The sequence below is a fragment of the Lepidochelys kempii genome, chromosome 12, assembly GCF_965140265.1.
Source record: "Lepidochelys kempii isolate rLepKem1 chromosome 12, rLepKem1.hap2, whole genome shotgun sequence".
Lineage (NCBI taxonomy): Eukaryota > Metazoa > Chordata > Testudines > Cheloniidae > Lepidochelys > Lepidochelys kempii.
In genome coordinates this window covers 18,904,931-18,927,469 of record NC_133267.1, presented here as the reverse complement: position 1 = coordinate 18,927,469, position 22,539 = coordinate 18,904,931, and the positions used below count along the sequence as shown (strand labels likewise).

Below are 22,539 nucleotides of genomic sequence, written 5' to 3'. Positions count from 1 at the left end.
AGTGGATAAGGGGCTGGACATTATACAGGGACGTTCTGACGACTCAGGGGTTAGATTGTGGCTATCGCTAGCCTGGATGAGGGACAGCAGAGCCCAGGTGGACTGAGAGGGGAGTGCTTGTGTTGCCTATGGCTGGGAGAATCAGCCCTGGCAGGTACAGACAAAGTTTCCTCATTCTAAGGGCAGGTGTCCGGGGTTACTCATAAACCTGGCAAGTGTCACAGTTGTACCTGTGTAACTGAGAGCAGAATTTGTTTTGTAGAATTTTTTTACTGGTGAGAATACAAGAGCTGGAAGGAACCAACTCCACTTGCAGATAGCTGAGTTTGCAGGGCTGGCTGTTAGAAAAAACACATTTCACATGTAAACTGAACAAGCTTGATACAGAAACGTTAAAATAATAAACATAGTACCCCACAATGTAATTTTTGTAGTCTCTTTCCAGAAGTTAAGATTCACAAATGAAAAGTAGACTGTCTATTGGAGGCGGCACTTAATGAGGTTTTGCTCTATTTAAAAAAACTGAGATGACAAGCCCCTGAATTTTAATACACAGGTTAATCAAAACCAGGTGTTCTGTGTACAGTAACTGTAGCTGTAACATAAATTCAGAAAATAAGGGAATCTTTTTAAAAGCAGGTTGCAGGAAGTTAAAAGTTCTACTTTCTGTGCACCGTTTGGGAAATATATCTCTGGGGGGGTTGGGGTGTCTGTTTCTGGTTTCCATTTCTTTAATGTTTATTACAATGTATCTTATCAATTGTTTTGCAATAGTGTTTCTTCTCTTTCCCAGAATGACCATTCTCCCTCCAGTAGAGAAGCTGAAGATTGTGCTGGAGAAAGTGAAAGACTTCCACATACAGTTTCTTGAAGAATATGCATGAAAGAGATGCAGACTTCCCCCCCCAAAGCAAATGCAAAAAATGAACAATATGTGCTGAGAATGGGCTGTTCATCTAGTTAACTGCATTTACAATAGATAGAGCCCATATGTGGGTAAAACTTACACTTACCTGAACAATTAAACCTAATGTCTGGTGTGGGAGATATTGCTATACAGAGGTGGGTTGGAGGGGGAACATGAAGAGGGAAGGTGAAGAGAGAGTCTAGTAGACTATTTTGTGCCTTGATTGGAAGTTTATATTCTTGACTTACGCTTCTGGCCTAATTGGTTATGGAGGAAAGTCACGTATGAAAACTATTGATATCGTCTTCTACAAAGCAGAAATGCAGATGGCCAATATATTTGCTCAGAAACATCCATTTCCTGTTTGAGATTTTACCCCAAAAAAATCCTAAAATCTATATTCTGGGTGTGGTTGATTTATTATTGTTTGAGTATAAAGTGTTACCCACATCTGATCAAACTGGCAGTTGTTAGAATGTTCATAAAAATCTCTGGCAGATTATTTTGTGTGACTAAGTTCTATTGCATCTGAACTTTACATTATTTCTAAATAAAATCTGAGTGGAGACAGGCAGTTCTGAGGGCAGAGATAGTACATATGATGTGTTTAGAGTCTTAAGAAATTGAAACTCAGTGAATTATGACCACAAACTAGTTTATCCACACACAATTCAAGCTAGAGTAGACTAGTACGAGAGAACAATAGCATTGAGCTTTTCATCTCATAACCACTTTGTTAAAAATATAGAAAAGCTGAGGAGTCTCCTGTTCATATATGCCATTTGTGTATATTGATTATTACAAGCAACCAACTTCAAAGCAAATGTGAACACTGTTAAGGCTTAAAAATAATAAGGTCCAACACAAAAACTTAAAATTGCAGCACCTCTTGATCCTCTGAGAATGATTCTTTGGAACTTGATGATTAGGATATTAGTTATGGGAGAAGAGTCTTTCGCTTTTCTGGTTACTGGTTTGAATCTAGCCCAACTCTGTAAAGACTGAAAGATGCTTCCATCAGACAAATGTTTGTATGTAGCTTAAAGGAAATTAATTGGTGATTTCAGTCTTGTTCCCAGTGAAAGTGACTGTATTGCACAAACTACTATGTATGGCATTCTTGGCAGGGAGGTTAACGGCCAAATGGACATGCAGGATTGGGCACTCTGAATTCGAGAGGGCTCTTCCAGAACAGGATAAGGTATTGTATAGATGCTTGTACCACCTGTGCCATTCTTATTTTGTGGAGGAACAAAAAAATTTAGTCTCGAGGTAGGCTGTCAATTTGGCACCTTTTTCCAGCACAAACACAGAACTGAAAACTCCCACTACCAATCACGGAGATACCAAGTAACTTCATCAAGTTTTGTCTGAGTAGTTTGTGCAGATCACTGTTTAGCGACAGCATCTCATTTATTCACATATTAACTTAGATCTTATTCTTTAGAAATAAATTAGAAATCTTGTTTGTTTACTGACATTATTTTGTTAGTAATACCTGGCTCAGCATGTGGTGCTAATAAGGAAGTTAAAATCTTGGGAGTTGATTCAAGTACAGGGACTAGTGAATTAACACATTGGATAAAAGGATGCGGCAGTCTAGTGTGTTAAGGATAAAGATGATTATTGGCCACATCTCTTACAACAGCATCAACTGGAACAGACTGCAGTTAGAAACTATGAAAATATCAAAAGGATGCCCTATAGGGAATTAATCAGTGACTTCCTTTCAATTGCTAGTGGACAGATATCCAAAACACAACCTCAACTGAAAACGGGACACTGGGGAGTAGTGTTATCATGGAGGCCTGGAGACTGAACTAAACTTTTAACTTTGAAGAGATGGGTCTCATCTCATCAGTTGTATCTCACTGGGAGGGTAGTCTGGAAAAGCTCGTGTTGCTGCCACCCATAGATAAACAGAACGCTTCATTTGGCATCTTTCATAAGCACTAATATAACTACAGAAATTTAAAAGTAAAAAAATGTAATAAGAGGTCAAAACATTCACATTTAAATAAAAAATTATCCAAGTAATTACATTTTTTCTTGCTGTTGAAATTAGTCCCCAAGTCAAATCTGGTTTGGGGCTCACTGCTTGGAAGTGGCTGCCATAACGGACATGTAGTTTGAAAATTCTACAATCTAATAATGGAAGTTAGTATATTTTTTTACACTTTTGTAACAGCAGCTTTTTTTCATGGGGTAGTATTTGTAGTCTAACAAACCAATAGATTTTATATTTACCTTGTGTTTACACCTGATATTCCTGAAAACAGTCCAAGGTTTACAACATACGAGAGACATTCTATATGCATGTTGAAAGCTGCTTTTTTCCCCCCAGTCAGAGCAGCAATCCTTATAGGTAAATTTTAAATCTAGGATAGTGACCTAATTTTAGTTTTCTAAACATTATATGATGGTGCCTTTTATGTTTCTGACATTGCAAGGGAGAACATTTGTTTTGATGTATCTCCTAGAGAAGGGTTAGGGCTTTCTACTGTTCATCCACAATATTAGTATGTACTGTGGCAAGCTACAGTATGCAGGTACGTTTTTGTGGGACATAACTGAAAAACTGAGAAACAAAGACTTACATTTTCATTGTCTTCAATGTTTAACAGACCATCTCTATCTTTTAATGCATGTTTCTAGGTTTCATTTACCTACAGGTGCTCCTTAATACTGTACTTAGATTAACTTAGATGTATCAAAGATTTCAGAACAATAAAATAGATGTCAAAGATGTGGTAGTATTTAATCTTCTGGGTTGTTTGAAACCAAATGTCCAGTTTGTATGGTGAAATATTTATTAACTCCGTGGTCTCTCACAATAATAAATAATTTGATCAACATAATGTATGGTTGATTTCATACTTCCTCAGATACATCATTCAGTACACTTGTCAAACTTCTGTTAGCAGAGTTCCCTCTTTCCCATGCTGTAGATGGCCTTAATTAAGAATTAATTCAAAATTGAAGGGGGCTGATGTCAGAAGATAGTACTGAAGTCAATTGGCAGGAAGCAAAATTCAGCCCATTGATAGAAGAAAAGAAATCTATACAATAATTAATTTTAAAAAACCCTTAAGTATCTTTTTGAAATACAAGACCTGGGCTGCATTATACTACATATGAAACTGAGAGCAGCAGTTAATCTCCAGAGCTGTTCCTGGAGCCAAAGAAGAAAAGGGGGCTAGATCCTTGCAAGTTGGAAGAGGAATCTAAATGTGCTACTTAAGCAAAAAGCTAGCCCTTATTTCCCTAAATACCTACATGTAAGCCAGCAAGCTACAAAGTCCTTGCCTATCATCATCTATAGAAGCTCTTCAGGGAAATGTGGCAAGGGCTTTTGGAGCAGGAATTGTGTTTATCATCTGTTTGTAGTGGATTTAGCTTAATACCATCCTGATCCTAATGAATGATTTACTGAATAAGCCATTTAAACCATCAGTTAAAGAGATGAGTCATCCTAGTACCACTTACAAATGAACTATATGCTGTAAAAGACAGAAAAAGTTCTCTGCCTTGATCATGTAGTACAATGAGATAGACCCAGTGCATGAGAAGGAAATCCAGCCAGCCAGCCCTTTAAATGGATTCCTTTCTAAATCCCTGCTCCAAAGAGTGTAGGACCAAGCTGTTAATATCATGGTATACTCCAGTCTCCTAAACCAAAACAATTACTTATCTTCCTTTATTCTTATTGCTGAATAAAGAAGAAGGTGCCCTTATTTCTGCAGTTTGAAGTCTATGTTTGTAAGCTGATATTAAGTCAAAGAGGGTAGGAGGGAAAAGTCTGGCAAAAGAATTAGGTAAACAAATGTATTAATGGTATCATTGCCTGGACACCCAAACTCATAATTTTAAATGAACAAGTGCCCAATCACACACTCTTCTTTACATTATTATGTTTTCTGATTAAAAAATGAAGGTGAGGTGGGTTTATCCCTCCTAGCCCTGGGGAGGTGGGTAGAATCCCAGAGTGCCCCCCTCCTCTCGGCCCAGGCAGGGGGCGCCCCCCAGTGTGACCCCCTCCTCTCGGCCCAGGCAGGGGGCGCCCCCCGGTGTGACCCCCTCCTCTCGGCCCAGGCAGGGGGCGCCCCCCGGTGTGACCCCCTCCTCTCGGCCCAGACAGGGGGCGCTCCCCGGTGTGACCCCCTCCTCTCGGCCCAGGCAGGGGGCGCTCCCCGGTGTGACCCCCCTCCTCTCGGCCCAGGCAGGGGGCGCCCCCCGGTGTGACCCCCCTCCTCTCGGCCCAGGCAGGGGGCGCCCCCCGGTGTGACCCCCTCCTCTCGGCCCAGGCAGGGGGCGCTCCCCGGTGTGACCCCCCTCCTCTCGGCCCAGGCAGGGGGCGCCCCCCGGTGTGACCCCCTCCTCTCGGCCCAGGCAGGGGGCGCCCCCCGGTGTGACCCCCTCCTCTCGGCCCAGGCAGGGGGCGCCCCCCGGTGTGACCCCCCTCCTCTCGGCCCAGGCAGGGGGCGCTCTCCGGTGTGACCCCTGCTCTCGGCCCAGGCAGGGGGCGCTCCCCGGTGTGACCCCCTCCTCTCGGCCCAGGCAGGGGGCGCTCTCCGGTGTGACCCCCCTCCTCTCGGCCCAGGCAGGGGGCGCTCCCCGGTGTGACCCCCCTCCTCTCGGCCCAGGCAGGGGGCGCCCCCCGGTGTGACCCCCTCCTCTCGGCCCAGGCAGGGGGCGCTCCCCGGTGTGACCCCCTCCTCTCGGCCCAGGCAGGGGGCGCTCCCCGGTGTGACCCCCCTCCTCTCGGCCCAGGCAGGGGGCGCCCCCCGGTGTGACCCCCTCCTCTCGGCCCAGGCAGGGGGCGCTCTCCGGTGTGACCCCTGCTCTCGGCCCAGGCCGTGTGGAGCCCTGCGGGGGCGGCTCCGGCCGCTGCCCCCGCGGCGGAGGAGGGGGAGCCCCGCGGCTATAAGCGCTACCCGGGCCGGCAGGAGCGGAGCGGAGGTTGCGGCTCTCGCTCGCTCAGCCATGCCGCCGAAGAAGTACCTTGCCGCGGGCAAGAAGCGCAGCGCCGACTCCGGTGTGGAGACAGAGCGGGGCGCGCTGACCCAGGAGCAGAAGGACCAGCGGATCAGCCTCTTCCTCAGGGGCTTCAACCAGCAGGGTGAGGCGCTGCCCCGGGCCGGGCCCCTCCCCGCGCGGAGGCTCTGGCCGGAGAACGGGCAGCTTGGGGGGGGCTGTCCCCAGCCAGCCACTCGGGAGGGGGGCCGAGGCCGGGGTGGTGGCTGCTGGGCCTTCTCCGTTCCAGGCCCGCGCATCTTCCTCTCTCCCGTCCCGCCCGCTGTCTCTGGGGCCTCAGCCCGGGGCGGTCGGCAGGTGAGTCTCCGTGCGGAGCGGGCTCGGCGGGAGGCCGCTCTCCCGCCACGCGAGGGCTGGCCCAGGGTCTGGGGCTACCGCTGCTGGCCAGACGATTCGCCTTCCTGGGTATCGGGTCAAATCCGATCCCTCCCGCTGCAGGGCCAAACCGGAGCAAGTGGCTTCCCCTGAGCAGCGTTACTCGGGGGGGCGCCGGCCTCGGCCCGCTCCGCATGGTGAGGTGGGCGCTGTGAGGGACCGTCACGGTGACTGATGCCAGTTAATTGGTAGCGTGAGGGAGGAAGGGGGATATTGATCACACTGAGCAAGTGCATCCTTGCTCTTGTGGTGGGCGCTGCCCGTTGTATTAGTACAGAGTGGCCCACTTCCTATCCTCCGCTAGAAAAGGAGGCAGGTAGCTGAGAACAACAGCACAACTTCCAGTTAGAAAATACGACTTAAATGTTTGGTTTGTTTTCTTTACAATCCCTTCCTAGATTTCGTTCACTAAGGCTGATGCCTTAAAAGCGGAAATGGCGAAACACTTGAAAGAAAGACACAATGACAAATGGAAACGCATTCATTTTTAAAAAATGAACAAACATGTGAGCACTAGTAGATAAAGTTTGGATTTGTGCAAACAGGATGTAGATAAAGGGAGTTAGCATCTTCGTAGAATTCATGGGTCTGTTCATGTTCTTATGAATGTGGAAACTTTCCATCTGCACTTTCAACTTAAGCATTGGGGCACAGAACTACCCTGTACAACTTCTATTGGGATGACTATTGTCTGCAGAACGAATAAATACATGTATTTACATTTGATTTCTAACTACATAATTCATGTCTAGTTAAAAAAAAACATACATGTGACATCAGTCCTGATATGTTTCAGAGTAGCAGCTGTGTGATGAAGTGAGCTGTGCCTCCCGAAAGCTTATGCTCAAATAAATTGGTTAGTCACTAAGGTGCCACAAGTACTTCTTTTCTTTTTTCAGTCCTGATATGTAAGCTTGATGTTATCAGAGGCAACAAGCTGACTTATTATGGTCTAAGGATTTCTAATGAAATTAGTTGAACTAGACTTCTTGGAACTATTCCAGTAAAATCAACAGAGGCCTTCTAATATTTACTGACCATCTGCACTGAAACTAATGGGAAATGGCTACTGAAGTCTACATTTGATCAGATCAGTCTGGCAATTCAAACGGCATGCAATACAAGGATAAAGAAATATAGCTTTGGCAAATGCACAACTTACTAAATGTTAACATTTGATATTATAAACTGCCTGTCAAGGCACTTAATGACTAACCACCATTGAACAATAGCCTTCAAAAGAGGCCAAACTACTAGTTTAAGTTGCTAAACAACCATAGATTTGTTCAGCACCTTTGAAAAATCAACCCTTAGACTTTTCCTACTAGGTGTGACGCTACAAATTGGTTTGCTAACTCGTATGCAGGTAATAATAGCTTTATCATCACTCTCTTTAAATAAAGAAATACACTTTATTTACCTAAAATGTTGTTAAACTTAATTTTATGCAGTCTCTTTCCTTCCCTCCACTTAATGGCTAATGGCTTTGTAACCTTGGGCAAACTGGATAATCTATCCTTCTCTCATCTATCTGTAAAAATGGGATGGCTTTCCATATTTTCCAGGAGTGTCCTGAGGCTTAATTAATAGTGGTGAGACACTTGACGACTAAGGTGATGAGGACATATAAGTACCTCAATAAGGATAATGCTAGTTTTAAAACGTTGAATTGTTTACCAGTTTGAGGCCAGTCAGATACTAGGAACATGTAGCATTGCATAACTTAAAATCTGCATGCTACAAGGGGCCACAACAATGGTTCCCTCAACCCACCCAGCAATATTGTTAACCTATCCAGCTATATTCTCAGCCCAGCAGAAGCAGCTGTCCTATCTTGGGGCCTCTTCTTCTGCCCTTCCACCCCCACGAACATGATACAGTTCTGTGGTGACCTAGAATCCTATTTTCGACGTCTCCGACTCAAGGAATATTTCCAAAATACCTCTGAACAACATACTAATCCACAGAGGCCTCCCTACCAACATTACAAAAAGAAGGATTCTAGGTGGACTCCTCCTGAAGGTCGAAACAGCAGACTGGACTTCTACATAGACTGCCTCCGCCGACGTGCACGGGCTGAAATTGTGGAAAAGCAGCATCACTTGCCCCATAACCTCAGCCGTGCAGAACACAATGCCATCCACAGCCTCAGAAACAACTCTGACATCATAATCAAAAAGGCTGACAAAGGAGGTGCTGCTGTCATCATGAATAGCTCGGAATATGAACAAGAGGCTGCTCGGCAGCTCTCCAACACCACTTTCTACAAGCCATTACCCTCTGATCCCACTGAGAGTTACCAAAAGCAACTACAGCATTTGCTCAAGAAACTTCCTGAAAAAGCACAAGATCAAATCCGCACAGACACACCCCTGGAACCCTGACCTGGGATATTCTATCTGCTACCCAAGATCCATAAACCTGGAAATCCTGGGCGCCCCATCATCTCAGGCATTGGCACCCTGACAGCAGGATTGTCTGGCTATGTAGACTGAGACAAACACTTACAAGATCTCTATCAAGCATTCTTACAACTACAATACCCACCTGCGGAAGTGAAGAAACAGATTGATAGAGCCAGAAGAGTTCCCAGAAGTCACCTACTACAAGACAGGCCTAACAAAGAAAATAACAGAACGCCACTAGCCGTCACCTTCAGCCCCCAACTAAAACCTCTCCAACGCATTATTAAGGATCTCCAACCTATCCTGAAGGATGACCCAACACTCTCACAAATCTTGGGAGACAGACCAGTCCTTGCCTACAGACAGCCCCCCAAACTGAAGCAAATACTCACCAACAACCACATACCACACAACAGAACCACTAACCTAGGAACCTATCCTTGCAACAAAGCCCGTTGCCAACTGTGCCCACATATCTATTCAGGGGACACCATCGCAGGGCCTAATAACATCAGCCACACTATCAGAGGCTCGTTCACCTGCACATCCACCAATGTGATATATGCCATCATGTGCCAGCAATGCCCCTCTGCCATGTACATTGGTCAAACTGGGCAGTCTCTACGTAAAAGAATAAATGGTCAAGAATTATAACATTCATAAACCAGTCAGAGAACACTTCAATCTCTCTGGTCACGCAATTACAAACATGAAGGTCGCTATCTTACAACAAAAAAACTTCAAATCCAGACTCCAGCGAGAAACTGCTGAATTGGAATTCATTTGCAAATTGGATACTATTAATTTAGGCTTAAATAGAGACTGGGAGTGGCTAAGTCATTATGCAAGGTAGCCTATTTTCCCTTGTTTTTTCCTACCCCGCCCCCCCCAGACGTTCTGGTTAAACTTGGATTTATGCTGGAAATGGCCCACCTTGATTATCCTACACATTGTAAGGAGAGTGTAAGGTCACTTTGGATAAGCTATTACCAGCAGGAGAGTGAGTTTGTGTGTGTGTGTGTTTTGGGGGGGGTGAGAACCTGGATTTGTGCTGGAAATTGCCCACCTTGATTTTCATATACATTGTAAAGAGAGTGGTCACTTTGGATGGGCTTTTACCAGCAGGAGAGTGGGGTGGGAGAAGGTATTGTTTCATGGTCTCTGTGTATATAATGTCTTCTGCAGTTTCCACAGTATGCATCTGATGAAGTGAGCTGTAGCTCACGAAAGCTTATGCTCAAATAAATTGGTTAGTCTCTAAGGTGCCACAAGTACTCCTTTTCTTTTTGAATTAAGCTGAACTTCTAGTCAAACTGACTGACCCCTGTAAATACATGATCTTAACTCTTTAACTGGAACAAAGGTACTACCCAACAGGCAAACTATTAATGCACTTGGAAGTGTATTGTACACTGAGCAACAGGTCTGTTTGTTTTTTTTTATTTGAAGCCAAAGACAATCTTCAAGAAATGAAGAAAGAAATTGATTCACTTATGCAAACAGCTGAGAAAGCTTTTAGAGTGGAGTTACTGAAGATGCCCGTTGCTGTCAGAAAAATGAAAAGAAAAGACTTGCTTAGTAAGTGTGGTTTTCTTAGCATTATCCATGCTATCTATAAGCATGCATTCCATCTACTTTCATGTCTTAAGGGTAGCGCTAAACCTCCCTGTAAACCAGTTTCTCAAATGGGTTCGTGGACCTCTCGGGGTCCCCAACGGTACTCCAGGGCTTCTGTGGGCCCTGCTCGTCTACACCTCCCCTTTCCTTCCTCCCTCAACTCCTCTCCCTCCCTCCCAGCACCTGCACACTGGGGAACTGCTGTATCTCCCAGAGGCTACTGAAGCGAAACCGGGAGATTTTAGGCGCCAAAAGTCCAGAGGCGCAGTGGGGGCAAGGCAGGCTCCCTTCCTGCCCTGGCTCTGTGCCGCTCCCGGAAGCAGCCGGCATGTCACTGCGGCCCCTGAGGGAGGGCCAGAGGGTCTCCGTGCGCTGCTCCCATCCCGAGTGCTGACTCTGCAGCTCCTATTGGCGAACTGCAGCCAATGGGAGCTGCAGGGGCAGTGCCTGCAGGCAGGGGTAGTGTTTGGAGACCCCCTGACCCCCCTGCTAAGTAACCGCTGTCAGAGAGATGTGCTGGTCACTTTTGGGAGCAACGTGAGGTAAGCGCTGCCTGGCTGGAGCCCGCACCACTCACCCCCTCCTACACACCAACCCCCTGCCCCAGCCTGGTGAAAGTGAGTGAGCGTAGGGGAGCGCAAACAACACAGGGAGGGGGGATGGAGTGAGTGGGGGGTGGGAAGAGGTGCAGTGGGGCCTGGGGGGAAGGGGTGGGGCCTGAGGCTGAGTGGAGGAGCTTGAGGGTCCCTGAAAATTTTTATATCAAAATGGGGGTCCTCAGGTTGCTGAAGTTTGAGAACTGCTGAGTAGACTGTTATTTGCTTATTACTTTTTGATAGCTACTTCCTTGATTGAGTTAATTTATTACATTTTAATTGTGATGCAATCATACATAAAGACTAGAAATTATTATTCTGATCAGCTAGTCTGACCTGTATAAAACAGGCCATAGAACTTCACCCAAAAACTCCCGCATCAAACCTAGAACTTCTGTGTGAGCTTCTATATATTAGAAAGACACTTTGTCTAGATTTAAAGACTCCAAGCAATAGAGCCCTGTACTATCAAATCTTCTCACCATGTAAGTAACTAGGCTTAAGACGGTTTTGATTCCAACTTCTACTTATGAAATAATAGAATCAATTCCATCTGTGATAGACAGCAGCAGTAATTTGCTGCTATAGGAATATTGGTTTCAGAAGTTTCTCTTCCCAAGTGACAGGTTTCAGAGTGTTCTCTTCCCAAGTGAAACTCTCATATGGGACCAAATCAGGATATGCTTACGGAATCTAAGGTTAATCAAAGTGGATCTGGATGCCTAGCTTCTGCTAAAATCCCAGTCTAAAGTAGTTACAACTGTGACTAGTGCCTTAAATGTAAACTTTCCTTCCCTTTTCTTTCAGTTACAAACCATGTTTTGTGAGAATATACGTAGCTCCTTTAGAGGTATCAGTACCCTAGAATAGTGGGGAAAGCTGGTATCTGAGCTGTTGGCCTTCAGAATTGAAGGAATTATGAAATGAAGGGCTTGTCCAGATATTGAATTAGTGTATGACATATTGGGGTGTAAATCTACAGTGCACAAGCTTTCCGCACACTAACTGTCCATGTGGACCCTGTTGATCTGCACCATAAGTTCCCAGATGCACTTTGACCTACTCCAAAGTAGCAGCAAGGTCCACATGGATGGTTAGGGCATGGAATGTTAATGCTCTGTAGATTCACACCCCAGCTTGCTGTGCATTCTCTCCATCAAGACAAGCCCTAAAACTCTCTTTTCGGGCTTGAAATTGTACAAATGACATACCAACCCAATCAAGGTCAATTTCTTGCATCAGTGGTGCATCACAGCTTTCTCCCCAGCTGCATAACTTGTTCTCTTCCAGGCTCTCGCCTTCATCTAGAACAGGTGTGGGCAAACTACGGCCCAGGGGCCGCATCCAGCTCACCAGACATTTTAATCCAGCCCTCGAGCTCCTGCTGGGGAGCAGGATCCAGGGCTTGCCCCACTCCAGCCGGGGAGCAGGGTTGGGGGCTTGCCCCACTCTGCACGGCTTCCAGAAGCAGCAACATGTCCCCCCTCTAGCTCCTACACATAGGGGAAGCCAGGGATCTCTGCACACTGCCCCTGCCCCAAGCGCTGCCCATGCAGCTCCCAATGGCTGGAGACTGCGGCCAATGGGAGCTGCAGGGGTGGTGCGTGTGGACAGGGCAGCATGCTGAGTCAGCTGGCCATGCCTCTGCATAGGAGCCAGAGGGGGAACATGCTGCTGCTGCTGCTGCTTCTGGGAGCCGCTTGAGGTAAGCGCCGCCCGGAGCCTGCGCCCCTGGCCCCCTCCTGTGCCCCAACCCCCTTCCCCAGCCCTGGTCCCCCTCCAAACCCCTCCGACGCAGGCCAGAGTAACCTCCTGCATCCCCAGCTGAAGCCTTCCTCCCTGCCCCAGCCCAGAGCCCCCTCCCACACCGTGAACCTCATTTCTGGCCATACCCCAGAGCCTGCACCCAACCCCCAATTTCATGAGCATTCATGGTTTGTCATACAATTTCCATATCCAGATGTGGCCCTTGAGCCAAAAAGTTTGCCCACCCCGATCCAGTTAAGCAAATAGTAGTTACTGTAAACAGGGTATGTATGTTTGTTTTTTTTTTCCCCTTGTGTAACAGACCTGCAAGGAGGAGAGGAAGCTGCTGTTGTAGCTGCTGCTGTTGTAGCGGTAAGTGTTTGTAAATTGTAGCAGAACTTTAAATATGGAAAATTTTAAATTCTTACTGACAACATAAAGGAACTTTAAAGGGAACATTCTTTGCTATTAGCTTAATTTAAGGAAAAAAAAAAAAAAGTGCCAAACAAAAATACGTGGCAGGACACAATGGCCTATAATAGTGTGAAACTACTGCACATTGTATCTGACTCTTTTAGGGTAACTTACAGATATTGTTGCCACAACTTCAAGTTTAGTTATTCACTCCCATCCTGTCTTGTGCATGTGACTGAAAATGGATTTGCTGAAAGTTTCCAGCATGAGGTAAAGATTACGATCTCTGAAAACACGTTGTAAAACTTCACTTTACAAACTTAGTCACCCTCTCCACTAAGCTAACATAAATGTGCATCTTGGGGAAATTTACTGATTGTACAGATTTCACTTTGTTCTTTAAATATCTTCTAGAATGACTGCTCTGTAGAGGACATTCCAAATAGCAGGCTGGTGAGGAATTGCAGCAAAAGAGGTGAATGATTTCATGGCATGGATTACCAGTATCTGATTTATTTTTTTATTAGTGGTATGAATTTAGTGACTGCAAAAGCAGTATTGTTATTAAGACTCCCTTTGGTACTCTGAATGTATAATTTATTACAGTAAAGCCTACATAAGAACAGCCATACTGGGTCAGACTAAAGGTCTATCTAGCCTAGTTTCCTGTCTTCCGACAGTGGCCAACGCCAGGTGCCCCAGAGGGAATGAACAGAACAGGTAATCCATCAAGTGGTCTATTTCCTGTCACCCATTCCCAGCTTCTGGCATACAGAGGCTGTGGACACCATCCCTGTCCATCCTGGCTAATAGCCATTGATGGACTGATCCTCCATGAACTTACCTAGTTCTTTTTTGAACGCTGTTAGCCTTGGCCTTAACAACATCCTTTGGCAAAGAGTTCCACAGGTTGACTGTGTGTGTGAAGAAATACTTCCTTTTTTTTTTTTTTTTAAACCTGCTGCCTATTAATTTCATTTGGTGACCCCTAGTTCTTGTGTTATGAGAAGGAGTAAATAGCACTTCCTTATTTAGTTTCTCCACACCAGGCATGACTTTATAGACCTCTGTCATATTGCCCCCTTAGTAGTCTCTTTTTTCCAAGCTGAAAAGTCCCAGTCTTATTAATTGCTCCTCATATGGTAGCAGTTCCATACCCCTAATCATTTTTGTTGCCCTCTTCTGAACCTTTTCCAATTCCAATATATCCTTCCCCTTAGTTGTCTCTTTTCCAAGCTGAAAAGTTCCAGTCTTATTAGAAGTCCCAACAGATATTTGGGATTGCAGGAAGGGGGAAGCAGAGTGGTGCAGCATTGTGTTGGGCACTGTAAAAATATCTGCTAAGAGATTACAATCTGAATAAAGGGTGGAAGGGAACATAGGTGAAGTGAGTTTCCCAAGGTCACAAAAGTCAGTGGCAGAGCTGGGAGTAGAATGCAAGTCTCCTGGGGAGTCCCATTCCGGTTACCTATCTGATGGACTACTCTGTCTGTAAAAGAATAAGTGATCACTCTGTATCTGACCTATCAGTCCTCATCCTTAAAGGAAACCTGCACACTTAAAAGATGAGTTTGGGAGTTTACATTCATAACTTTATTAAAACCATGGTTTTTAGTCTCTAGCAAAGACACTGGATTTATGGCTTATTACAACAATCTGAACCCCACTAATCCCCTTTTGTCCTCTGACTATAAGGGTGTTAATGGGCCACTTCACCTTGAATAGTCCCTTAGAATGTGTGCTAACTACTTTTGCTAAACTGTCTGACCTTGTATTTAGCTGTGACACTCAGTACCTTTCTCAGACCTGAGCTCTGTGTAGCTTGAAACTTTGTCTCTCTCTGCAACAGAAGTTGGTCCACCTCATCTCTGTAAAAGAGTTTTTTTTCTTTAATCTCAGAACAGGTGCAGTAGAAATGTTGCACCTCTGTCAGGGTCTGAACCTACTCTGGAGGGGGGGTTCACCTCTAAGGGTGAGAGAGTCGCTTGGTATCCTTGGCATCCCAGATATGTCAATGAGGGTGGAGATCCATATACAGTAGTTATGATGTTGGGCACACTTGCAATCCACCTAAGCATTGAACTGAGTGCCAAATGGCCATCAAATGGTGCAATCAATTGCTATTTGTCTACTAACAGTCAATGTAGAGCTAAATGGGCTTGTTGTGGTGCCCATCGCTGGAGCTGTTAATATTCCTTGTATTTCTAATCCACTTTGAATTCTTTTTTTTGTTTGTTTGTTTTTTTAGTTAAGGTAACTACAATTGTTGAATATAAAGATGAGGAGAATGTGCCTGCCAAGAAAGCATCTCAAAAGGTATGTGTTAAAGGAAAATAACCAGGGCTAGAGCTGTCCTGAAACCTGAGACTACCTCAGTTGGTCCCTGGTCAGTTGCCTGCTTGTCATCTTAAAATAAACTATTTAAAAAAAAAGAAAAAAAAACAACTTAATTCAAAATTAGTTGTGGTCCAATATGCTTATTTTAATTAAATTTAATATAAAATCCTATTGTGAGCTTGTTTGGTAATCAACGGATAATGAATTAATAAAAGTATGTACAACAATCACCGGCTGTAAATTCAGTACTATTTAAGTCTCCTCCTAAAATTGAATAACTTTCTGGTAAGGGTCCATCCTACTGAATCATTAGGGGATATGATGGGACTCTAAAGTCCCTAACTTGATTTTTCTGTTAAAACATAACTGTTTGATGCCCACTTTATGTTCAGTAGATACCTCTCCATATTTGAATGGGTTGTTTTTAGAGACAAACAGTGATAAAAAGCATTGCATCTGCATCAACTTATCCAATCTAAACTCTGTCCCACAACTCAGGGACTTGGTTTTGCTCAATGACTTGCAAGTTTCAACTGGGCATTATGACATGGGTCTTCTCCCCCATATCAAGCAAAAAGATGTGCCAAAATGGCTCATTCGAAAACAGTGTTATGTGGTGTACTGAACTGTCAAGACAAGCAAGACAGTAAACCGTTCTGTACAATGAAGCTATAGCATAGGGATTTCATGTGCCTCAGTTTACTCATCTATAAAGTGGGTATAATTCCCTATTCAACAAGGGTTTTAGGAGGTTTAAGTCTTCATCTGAAAGTCTGTCCTATTACATTTAATGTAATTTATTCTAACAATGCTTTATTTATTTGTTTTAAGGTGTCTAAAACAAAATCACTGGTTTCCTTAGCTTCTGGCATACATCTCAAAGAAAACCACTCTCTCTCTCGGTAAGACCATGATCTTCAGTAGTTTTTGTAATTTATTTGGACTGAGTGGCTTTTCAAAGAAACAGCAGTGTAGATTTTTTTTTTTTTTAACTCTGCTAAGGAGAAAGAATTTAATGAACATTACACAAGCTGGATCAGATTTTGTGATGTACTCTGCTGAAGTAAATTTGAATCAGATGACCCCCCCCCCACTCCCCAAAATGGGGTGGCCGCTAAAGGGTTATAGTGCAATCCATTTGAATGTATACACTTGTGCATACAATTGTGTGTTTAATATAAAAATGTCTGGTTTCAGAGTAGTAGCCATGTTAGTCTGTATCCACAAAAAGAGCAGGAGTACTTGTGGCACCTTACAGACTAACAAATTTATTTGAGCATAAGCTTTTGTGAGCTACAGCTCACTTCATCGGATGCATGCAGTGGAAAATACAGTGGGGAGATTTTATATACACAGAGGACATGGAACAGTGGATGTTACCATACACACTGTAGTGAGAGTGATCAGGTAAGGTGAACTATTACCAGCAGGAGAGGGAAAAAAACCTTTTGTAGTGATGATCAAGGTGGGCCATTTCCAGCAGTTGATAAGAATGTCTGAGGAACAGTAGGGGGCAGGAAATAGTTTTATGTTGTGTAATGACACATCCACTCCCAGTCTTTATTCAAGCCTAATGTAATGGTGTCCAGTTTGCAAATTAATTCCAATTCAGCAGTCTCTTGTTGAAGTCTGTTTCTGAAGTTTTTTTGTTGAAGAATTGTGCCTTTTAGGTCTGTAATCGAGTGACCAGAGAGATTGAAATTTCCATCCCATGATCAACCTCCGTCTGGACCAGTCCACACAAGAGATCTACTTTCTGGACCTTACAGTGCTAATAAGCGATGGTCACATAAACACCACCCTATACCGAAAACCTGCTGACGGCTATACTTACCTACATGCCTCCAGCTTTCATCCAGACCACACCACACGATCCATTGTCTACAGCCAAGCTCTAAGATACAACCGCATTTGCTCCAACCTCTCAGACAGAGACAAACATCTACAAGAGCTCTTACAACTACAATACCCACCTGCTGAAGTGAAGAAACAGATTGACAGAGCCAGAAGAGTACCCAGAAGTTACTGACTACAGGACATGCCCAACAAAGAAAGTAATGGAACACCACTAACCGTCACCTTCAACCCCCAACTAAAACCTCTCCAGCATATCATCAAGAATCTACAACCTATCCTGAAGGACAATCCATCTCACTCACAGATCTTGGGAGACAGGCCAGTCCTTGCTTACAGACAGCCCCCCAACCTGAAGCAAATACTCACCAGCAACCACATAACAAAAACGCTAACCCAGGAACCTATCCTTGCAATGAAGCCCATTGCCAGCTGTGCCCACATCTATTCAGGGGACAACATCATAGGGCCTAATTACATCATCCACACTATCAAAGGTTTGTTCACCTGCACATCTACCAATGTGATATATGCCAGCATGTGCCAGCAATGTCCCTCTGCCATGTACATTGGCCAAACTGGACAGTATCTATGTAAAAGAATAAATGGACACAAATCAGACGTCAAGAATTATAACATTCGAAAACCAGTCGGAGAACACTTCAATCTCTTTGGTCGCTCGATTACAGACCTAAAAGTGGCAATTCTTCAACAAAAAAACTTCAAAAACAGACTCCAAGGAGAGACTGCTGAATTGGAATTTAATTTGCAAACTGGACACCATTACATTAGGCTTGAATAAAGACTGGGAGTGGATCTGTCATTACACAAAGTAAAACTATTTCCCACCCCCTACTGTTCCTCAGACTTGTCAACTGCTGGAAATGGCCCATCTTGATTATCACTACAAAAGGTTTTTTTCTCTCCTGCTAGTAATAGCTCACCTTACCTGATCACTCTTGTTATTGTGTGTCTGGTAACACCCATTGTTTCATGTTCTGTGTATATAAAATTTCCCCACTGTATTTTCCACTGCATGTATCCAACAAAGTGAGCTGTAGCTCACGAAAACTTATGCTCAAATAAATTTGTTAGTCTCTAAGGTGCCACAAGTACTCATTTTTATAATAAATAAAAAAAAAAAGTCTACAATTTAAAGATTAACTAGATAACATTTAATGGAGGAAAGTAGCCTTTTAAGTAACTTGAAATGTTACAGTTAATAAGAATAACAAACTGTACGGTAATACTTTTTGCTCATTTTTACTGCTGAAAGTGATTTGCATGAATATCAGTAGTGGAATATCTATTTGAGCTACTTACAGCAAAAATGAGCCGAAGTCTACCCTACTCTTCTTTGGTTTGCGAATCGGAGGGACTGATGTCTCCAGTCAAATTGGCATAAAAATCTGTGCAATTACGTATTGCAACTGTTCACTTTTTAAAAATCTGAATGTGTCCACTAGTTCAACATACACCTTCTGTCCTCTTTTAAAGTGTACTCTAGATGCTGAATCAACTCCTACTATACATGAGAAGAAAACTAGAAAGCCTTAACTAGGTTTAGTTATTCAGATTCCTAATTTAGTATTACAGATAATCTTCAAATCCGTAAAACTAGTCAGCTCCTCAGGCAGGCAAAACCTGTTGTGTCAGTCTCTGGTGTATGGTTTTTCCCTAATGTTCAGTAGCATTTTGCTCACACCAGGTCCTGAAGCAAACTCGCTCAATTCTGTGTGTGGGGAGGGCTTCAATCCCTCGCTCCAAAATCATCTTTATGGGCCCATTAGGATCCAAAACTAGAAGTGGCTGTTCTGACTGTGGTTCAGATGTGGCTTCTCAAGAATTCTTGTGAGAACTGATTTTAGGAATACTTCCTCCACTTTTGATTAAAACTGCCAGGAGACTGAATTGGAACCTTCACTTAACTATGTCCAGAAACTGTGCGCTCTCAGCCAGTTTCTAATACAAATAAGCCTATATTGCTTCTAGCCCCCTCGACTTAAATAGGCTAGATTCTGGTGGATTATATCTTGCTGTGTAAAGAACTTCACATTTGCTGTGCCCCCCAACCCCCCCCCCCCTTTTTAAAGCAACATTAAGTAGATAACTACAGAGTACTGTAACATTGTCTGATTTAGCAGTCTTCTGCTTAGGGAATTTAAAATATCTGTTTCATAACTGGAACTCTCTAGACTAAAAGCACTGTACTGTGTAAAAGCAAATGATCTTTTTCTGACAGATCTGCATGCTCTACTCCAAATGTGAGGCATTTTAAGGCTCCTACTTCTGATCGCACAGCTGCAAGCTATAAATCTGCTCCACGGGTTTCTAGAAGGTAAGCCTTTCAGGTCATAACACAACTGATCTTTTTTTTTTTTTCTTTTTAAACTCTCTTACAACCATATATATCTGGATACTAAATAAGGAATACTCCTTTGAACCATCTAAGGTGCCATAAGTACTCCTTTTCTTTTTGTAAGTACAGTGTCTGTCACTGCAGGATTTTAGGAAAGGTAGGTGGCTTTTATCTATAAAAGGGCTCTTGTTCATGGAGGAGGATGGGGGAAGAGACTGAAGTGGATACAGTTTACACTTGTGTTGAAATTCTGGAGGTACTGGCTATGTTTTCATCGTTAAGGTTACATTCTGAAGCTGGCTTAATGGGGCACAAACTACTCGCTTTCTCTACATGTGTTGACTATAGTTTATGGAAACACAACAGTTTAGAAACAAATTTTCAGTACTCTAATTTTAGCTGAAATAATTCACTCTTGGTTGAAAATACTTGCAACATTTTGTTTAAATTCATACAAATACTTCCAGTCAGTTAAACTATACATTGTAGCTGGAAATGTTCTTAAAATTGGTAATTCTGAACTTGCTTCTGGCAGAAACAACCTTCTGAAATGAAATCTTTTACAGTAAGATAGCTAAAATCAGCCTTGAAGCAACAAAGTGGTTCACAGCATTACCCTGGCCTGCTATTATTATGTCATTGTATCAAGAGTCTGTCTCCATCAGGTTAAAGATGCCTGAAACATTATACTTGCTCTCAAGTATTGGAGTCTGCCTTTTACTGAATCACATTGGCTCTTATGGCTCTCTCTGTAGGACATGAAATTGCAATTTATTAGAGGTGAAACTCTGTTCTTGTATTCCACTTCTAGACTACCACAAATAGCTGTCTCAAGAACTGTACCTGTGAGAGAAAAAGTCCAAGCCATGTCACTAAGAAGTAACTCAGTGCCTCGGGAAAAAGCTGTTCCTTTTGTAAATATACCTCTGGCTGATGGAAAGGTAGTAAACCTTAACTTTTCAATTTCACCTGCTTTAAATGAATCTTTCTGGCAGATACATAAACAAAGGGTATCTGGAAATTTTTTTTTCCTGTCTTTGCTAGCAGTAGTAGTTGCTAGAGTTAAGTGAGCAGCTTGTAAACAAAACGGCATTTCAAAATGGTCACTTTCTGAAATGACCATTTCTATTAACTTTCCATATTATAACAACGTAAGAATGGCCATACTGGGTCTGACCAAAGGTCCATCTAGCCCAGTATCCTGTTTCCTGACAGTCGCCAATGTGAGGTGCCCCAGAGGGGATGAACAGAACAGGTAATCAAGTAATCCATCCCTTGTCACCCATTCCCAGCTTCTGGCAGAGGTTAGGGACACCATCCCTGCCTATCCTGGCTAATAGCCATTGATGGACCTCTCCTCCATGAACTTACCTAGTTCTTTTTTGAACACTGTTATAGTCTTCACAACATCTTCTGGCAAAGAGTTCCACAGGTTGACTGTGCTTTGTGTGAAGAAATACTTCCTTTTGTTTGTGTTTTTTTTTTTAAACCTGCTGCCTATTAATTTCATTTGGTGACCCCTAGCTCTTGTGTTATAAGAGAGTAAATAGCACTTCCTTGTTTAATTTCCCCACACCAGGCATGATTTTATAGACCTCTATCATCCTTTCCCTTAGTTATCTCTTTTTTTTCAAACTGAAAAGTCTGAGTCTTATTAATTGCGTCTCATATGGCAGCAGTTCCATACCCCTAATCATTTTTGTTTTCTCTTCTGTACCTTTTTCAATTCCAATATATCTTTTTTGAGATGGGACGACCACATCTGCATGTAGTATTCAAGATGTAGGCATTCCATGGATTTATAGAGAGGCAATATGGTATTTTCTGTCTTATTAGCTATCCCTTTCTTAATGATTCCCGACATTGTGTTAGCTTTTTTGACTGCTGCTGCACATTGAGTGGATGTTTTCAGAGAACAATCCACAATGACTCAAAGATCTTTTTCTTGAGTGGTAACAGCTAAATACTGCATTAGTGTCTGTCTAGTAAATGAGTTAGATTCTTGTCTGAACACTTGGACCTATGATGAAGGTTTCTAGGTATCATTCCAATGACTATACTGACCAGGATTAGTGATGTGAAATAAGCATTTGATGTATTTCCCCTACACCTTCACAGAGCTGTACAGTCTAAAATAACTGAACACTTGGACTAAAGAAACTCTCTGTGAATAACTTGTTTCAGTCTGCACTACTGCTGACTTTGAAAGATGGGATTCTGGTTGTGAAAGTTGATGGATATTGGTTAGCTAACAAAACTTATATCTCACTGTGCCCTGGGTGTGCTGAGAACTCTTGTTCCTTGAATTATTTCCACTTAGATTTGGCTCCCTGACCAGCAGCAGCCCTAGTTTAATGGCCCATTAACTTGTGTTCATAATGTCAGTCATAACTAAAGCCAGTGATAACTTGGAAAGAGACATGTACAGACTAACTTTTTGGGCAGAATTTCTTTTGAGCCAATAAAGCTGTTCACTGAAGTTGAGTTAAGGCATATGTTTATGGTTGTAAGAAAAACTGATATGGTGATTCATGTGAAACATGCTGAATAGTTTTATCTCAAAATTAATAACTTTGTGATTATGCTCAGACTCTCTGTTCTGCTGGTGAAGACCTCCGTAACATCAATGTCGAGTTGCTTAATGATGACACGGTTCAGCATATTCATAATCTAGTGGTAAGTTTACAGAACCACTGTCTTGTAAATAGTCTAAGATTGCACAGCAGTCCTGGCACTTCGTCTTCAAATCACCTATGCAAGGAGCAAACTATTTCTAGTAAGGGAGAAATGTTGCTGCAACATTGTCCCCTTACTAGAAAGAGACAGGCTTTGTATAGGTCTATTATATTGAGTCCTGTCGGTGACATTGCTTCTAAAGAAAGGGCAGAATTTTTC

General features: G+C 43.3%; 2 protein-coding genes across 13 annotated transcripts in view; both read left to right on the top strand.

Moving 5' to 3' along the window:
- GPT2 (glutamic--pyruvic transaminase 2) overlaps positions 1-3,734 on the top strand; it is a 57,278-nt gene extending 53,544 nt beyond the window's left edge. For all 4 annotated transcript variants that reach the window (XM_073307728.1, XM_073307729.1, XM_073307727.1 and 1 more), the window contains one exon: positions 794-3,734. In XM_073307728.1, the coding sequence (XP_073163829.1) occupies positions 794-884 (91 nt within the window). In that variant the 3' untranslated portion in view covers positions 885-3,734. The remainder of the gene's footprint in view (positions 1-793) is intronic.
- A 2,002-nt stretch (positions 3,735-5,736) lies between these two features.
- LOC140896254 (borealin-2-like) overlaps positions 5,737-22,539 on the top strand; it is a 242,415-nt gene continuing 225,612 nt past the window's right edge. For 6 of the 9 annotated variants that reach the window (XR_012154490.1, XR_012154487.1, XR_012154486.1 and 3 more), the window contains exons 1-9: positions 5,858-6,026; positions 10,171-10,299; positions 13,003-13,052; positions 13,509-13,569; positions 15,343-15,410; positions 16,263-16,333; positions 19,528-19,623; positions 20,456-20,585; positions 22,234-22,320. Coding sequence is in view for 3 of the 9 variants with exons in the window: in XM_073307756.1 (XP_073163857.1) it covers positions 5,891-6,026; positions 10,171-10,299; positions 13,003-13,052; positions 13,509-13,569; positions 15,343-15,410; positions 16,263-16,333; positions 19,528-19,623; positions 20,456-20,585; positions 22,234-22,320 (828 nt within the window). In the remaining 6 variants the exon portion in view is untranslated. Of the gene's footprint in view, positions 6,027-6,076; positions 6,239-6,714; positions 6,823-10,170; positions 10,300-13,002; positions 13,053-13,508; positions 13,570-15,342; positions 15,411-16,262; positions 16,334-19,527; positions 19,624-20,455; positions 20,586-22,233; positions 22,321-22,539 lie in introns of those variants that run through there. The other 3 variants (XM_073307754.1, XM_073307755.1, XM_073307756.1) reach the window with 3 other exon arrangements.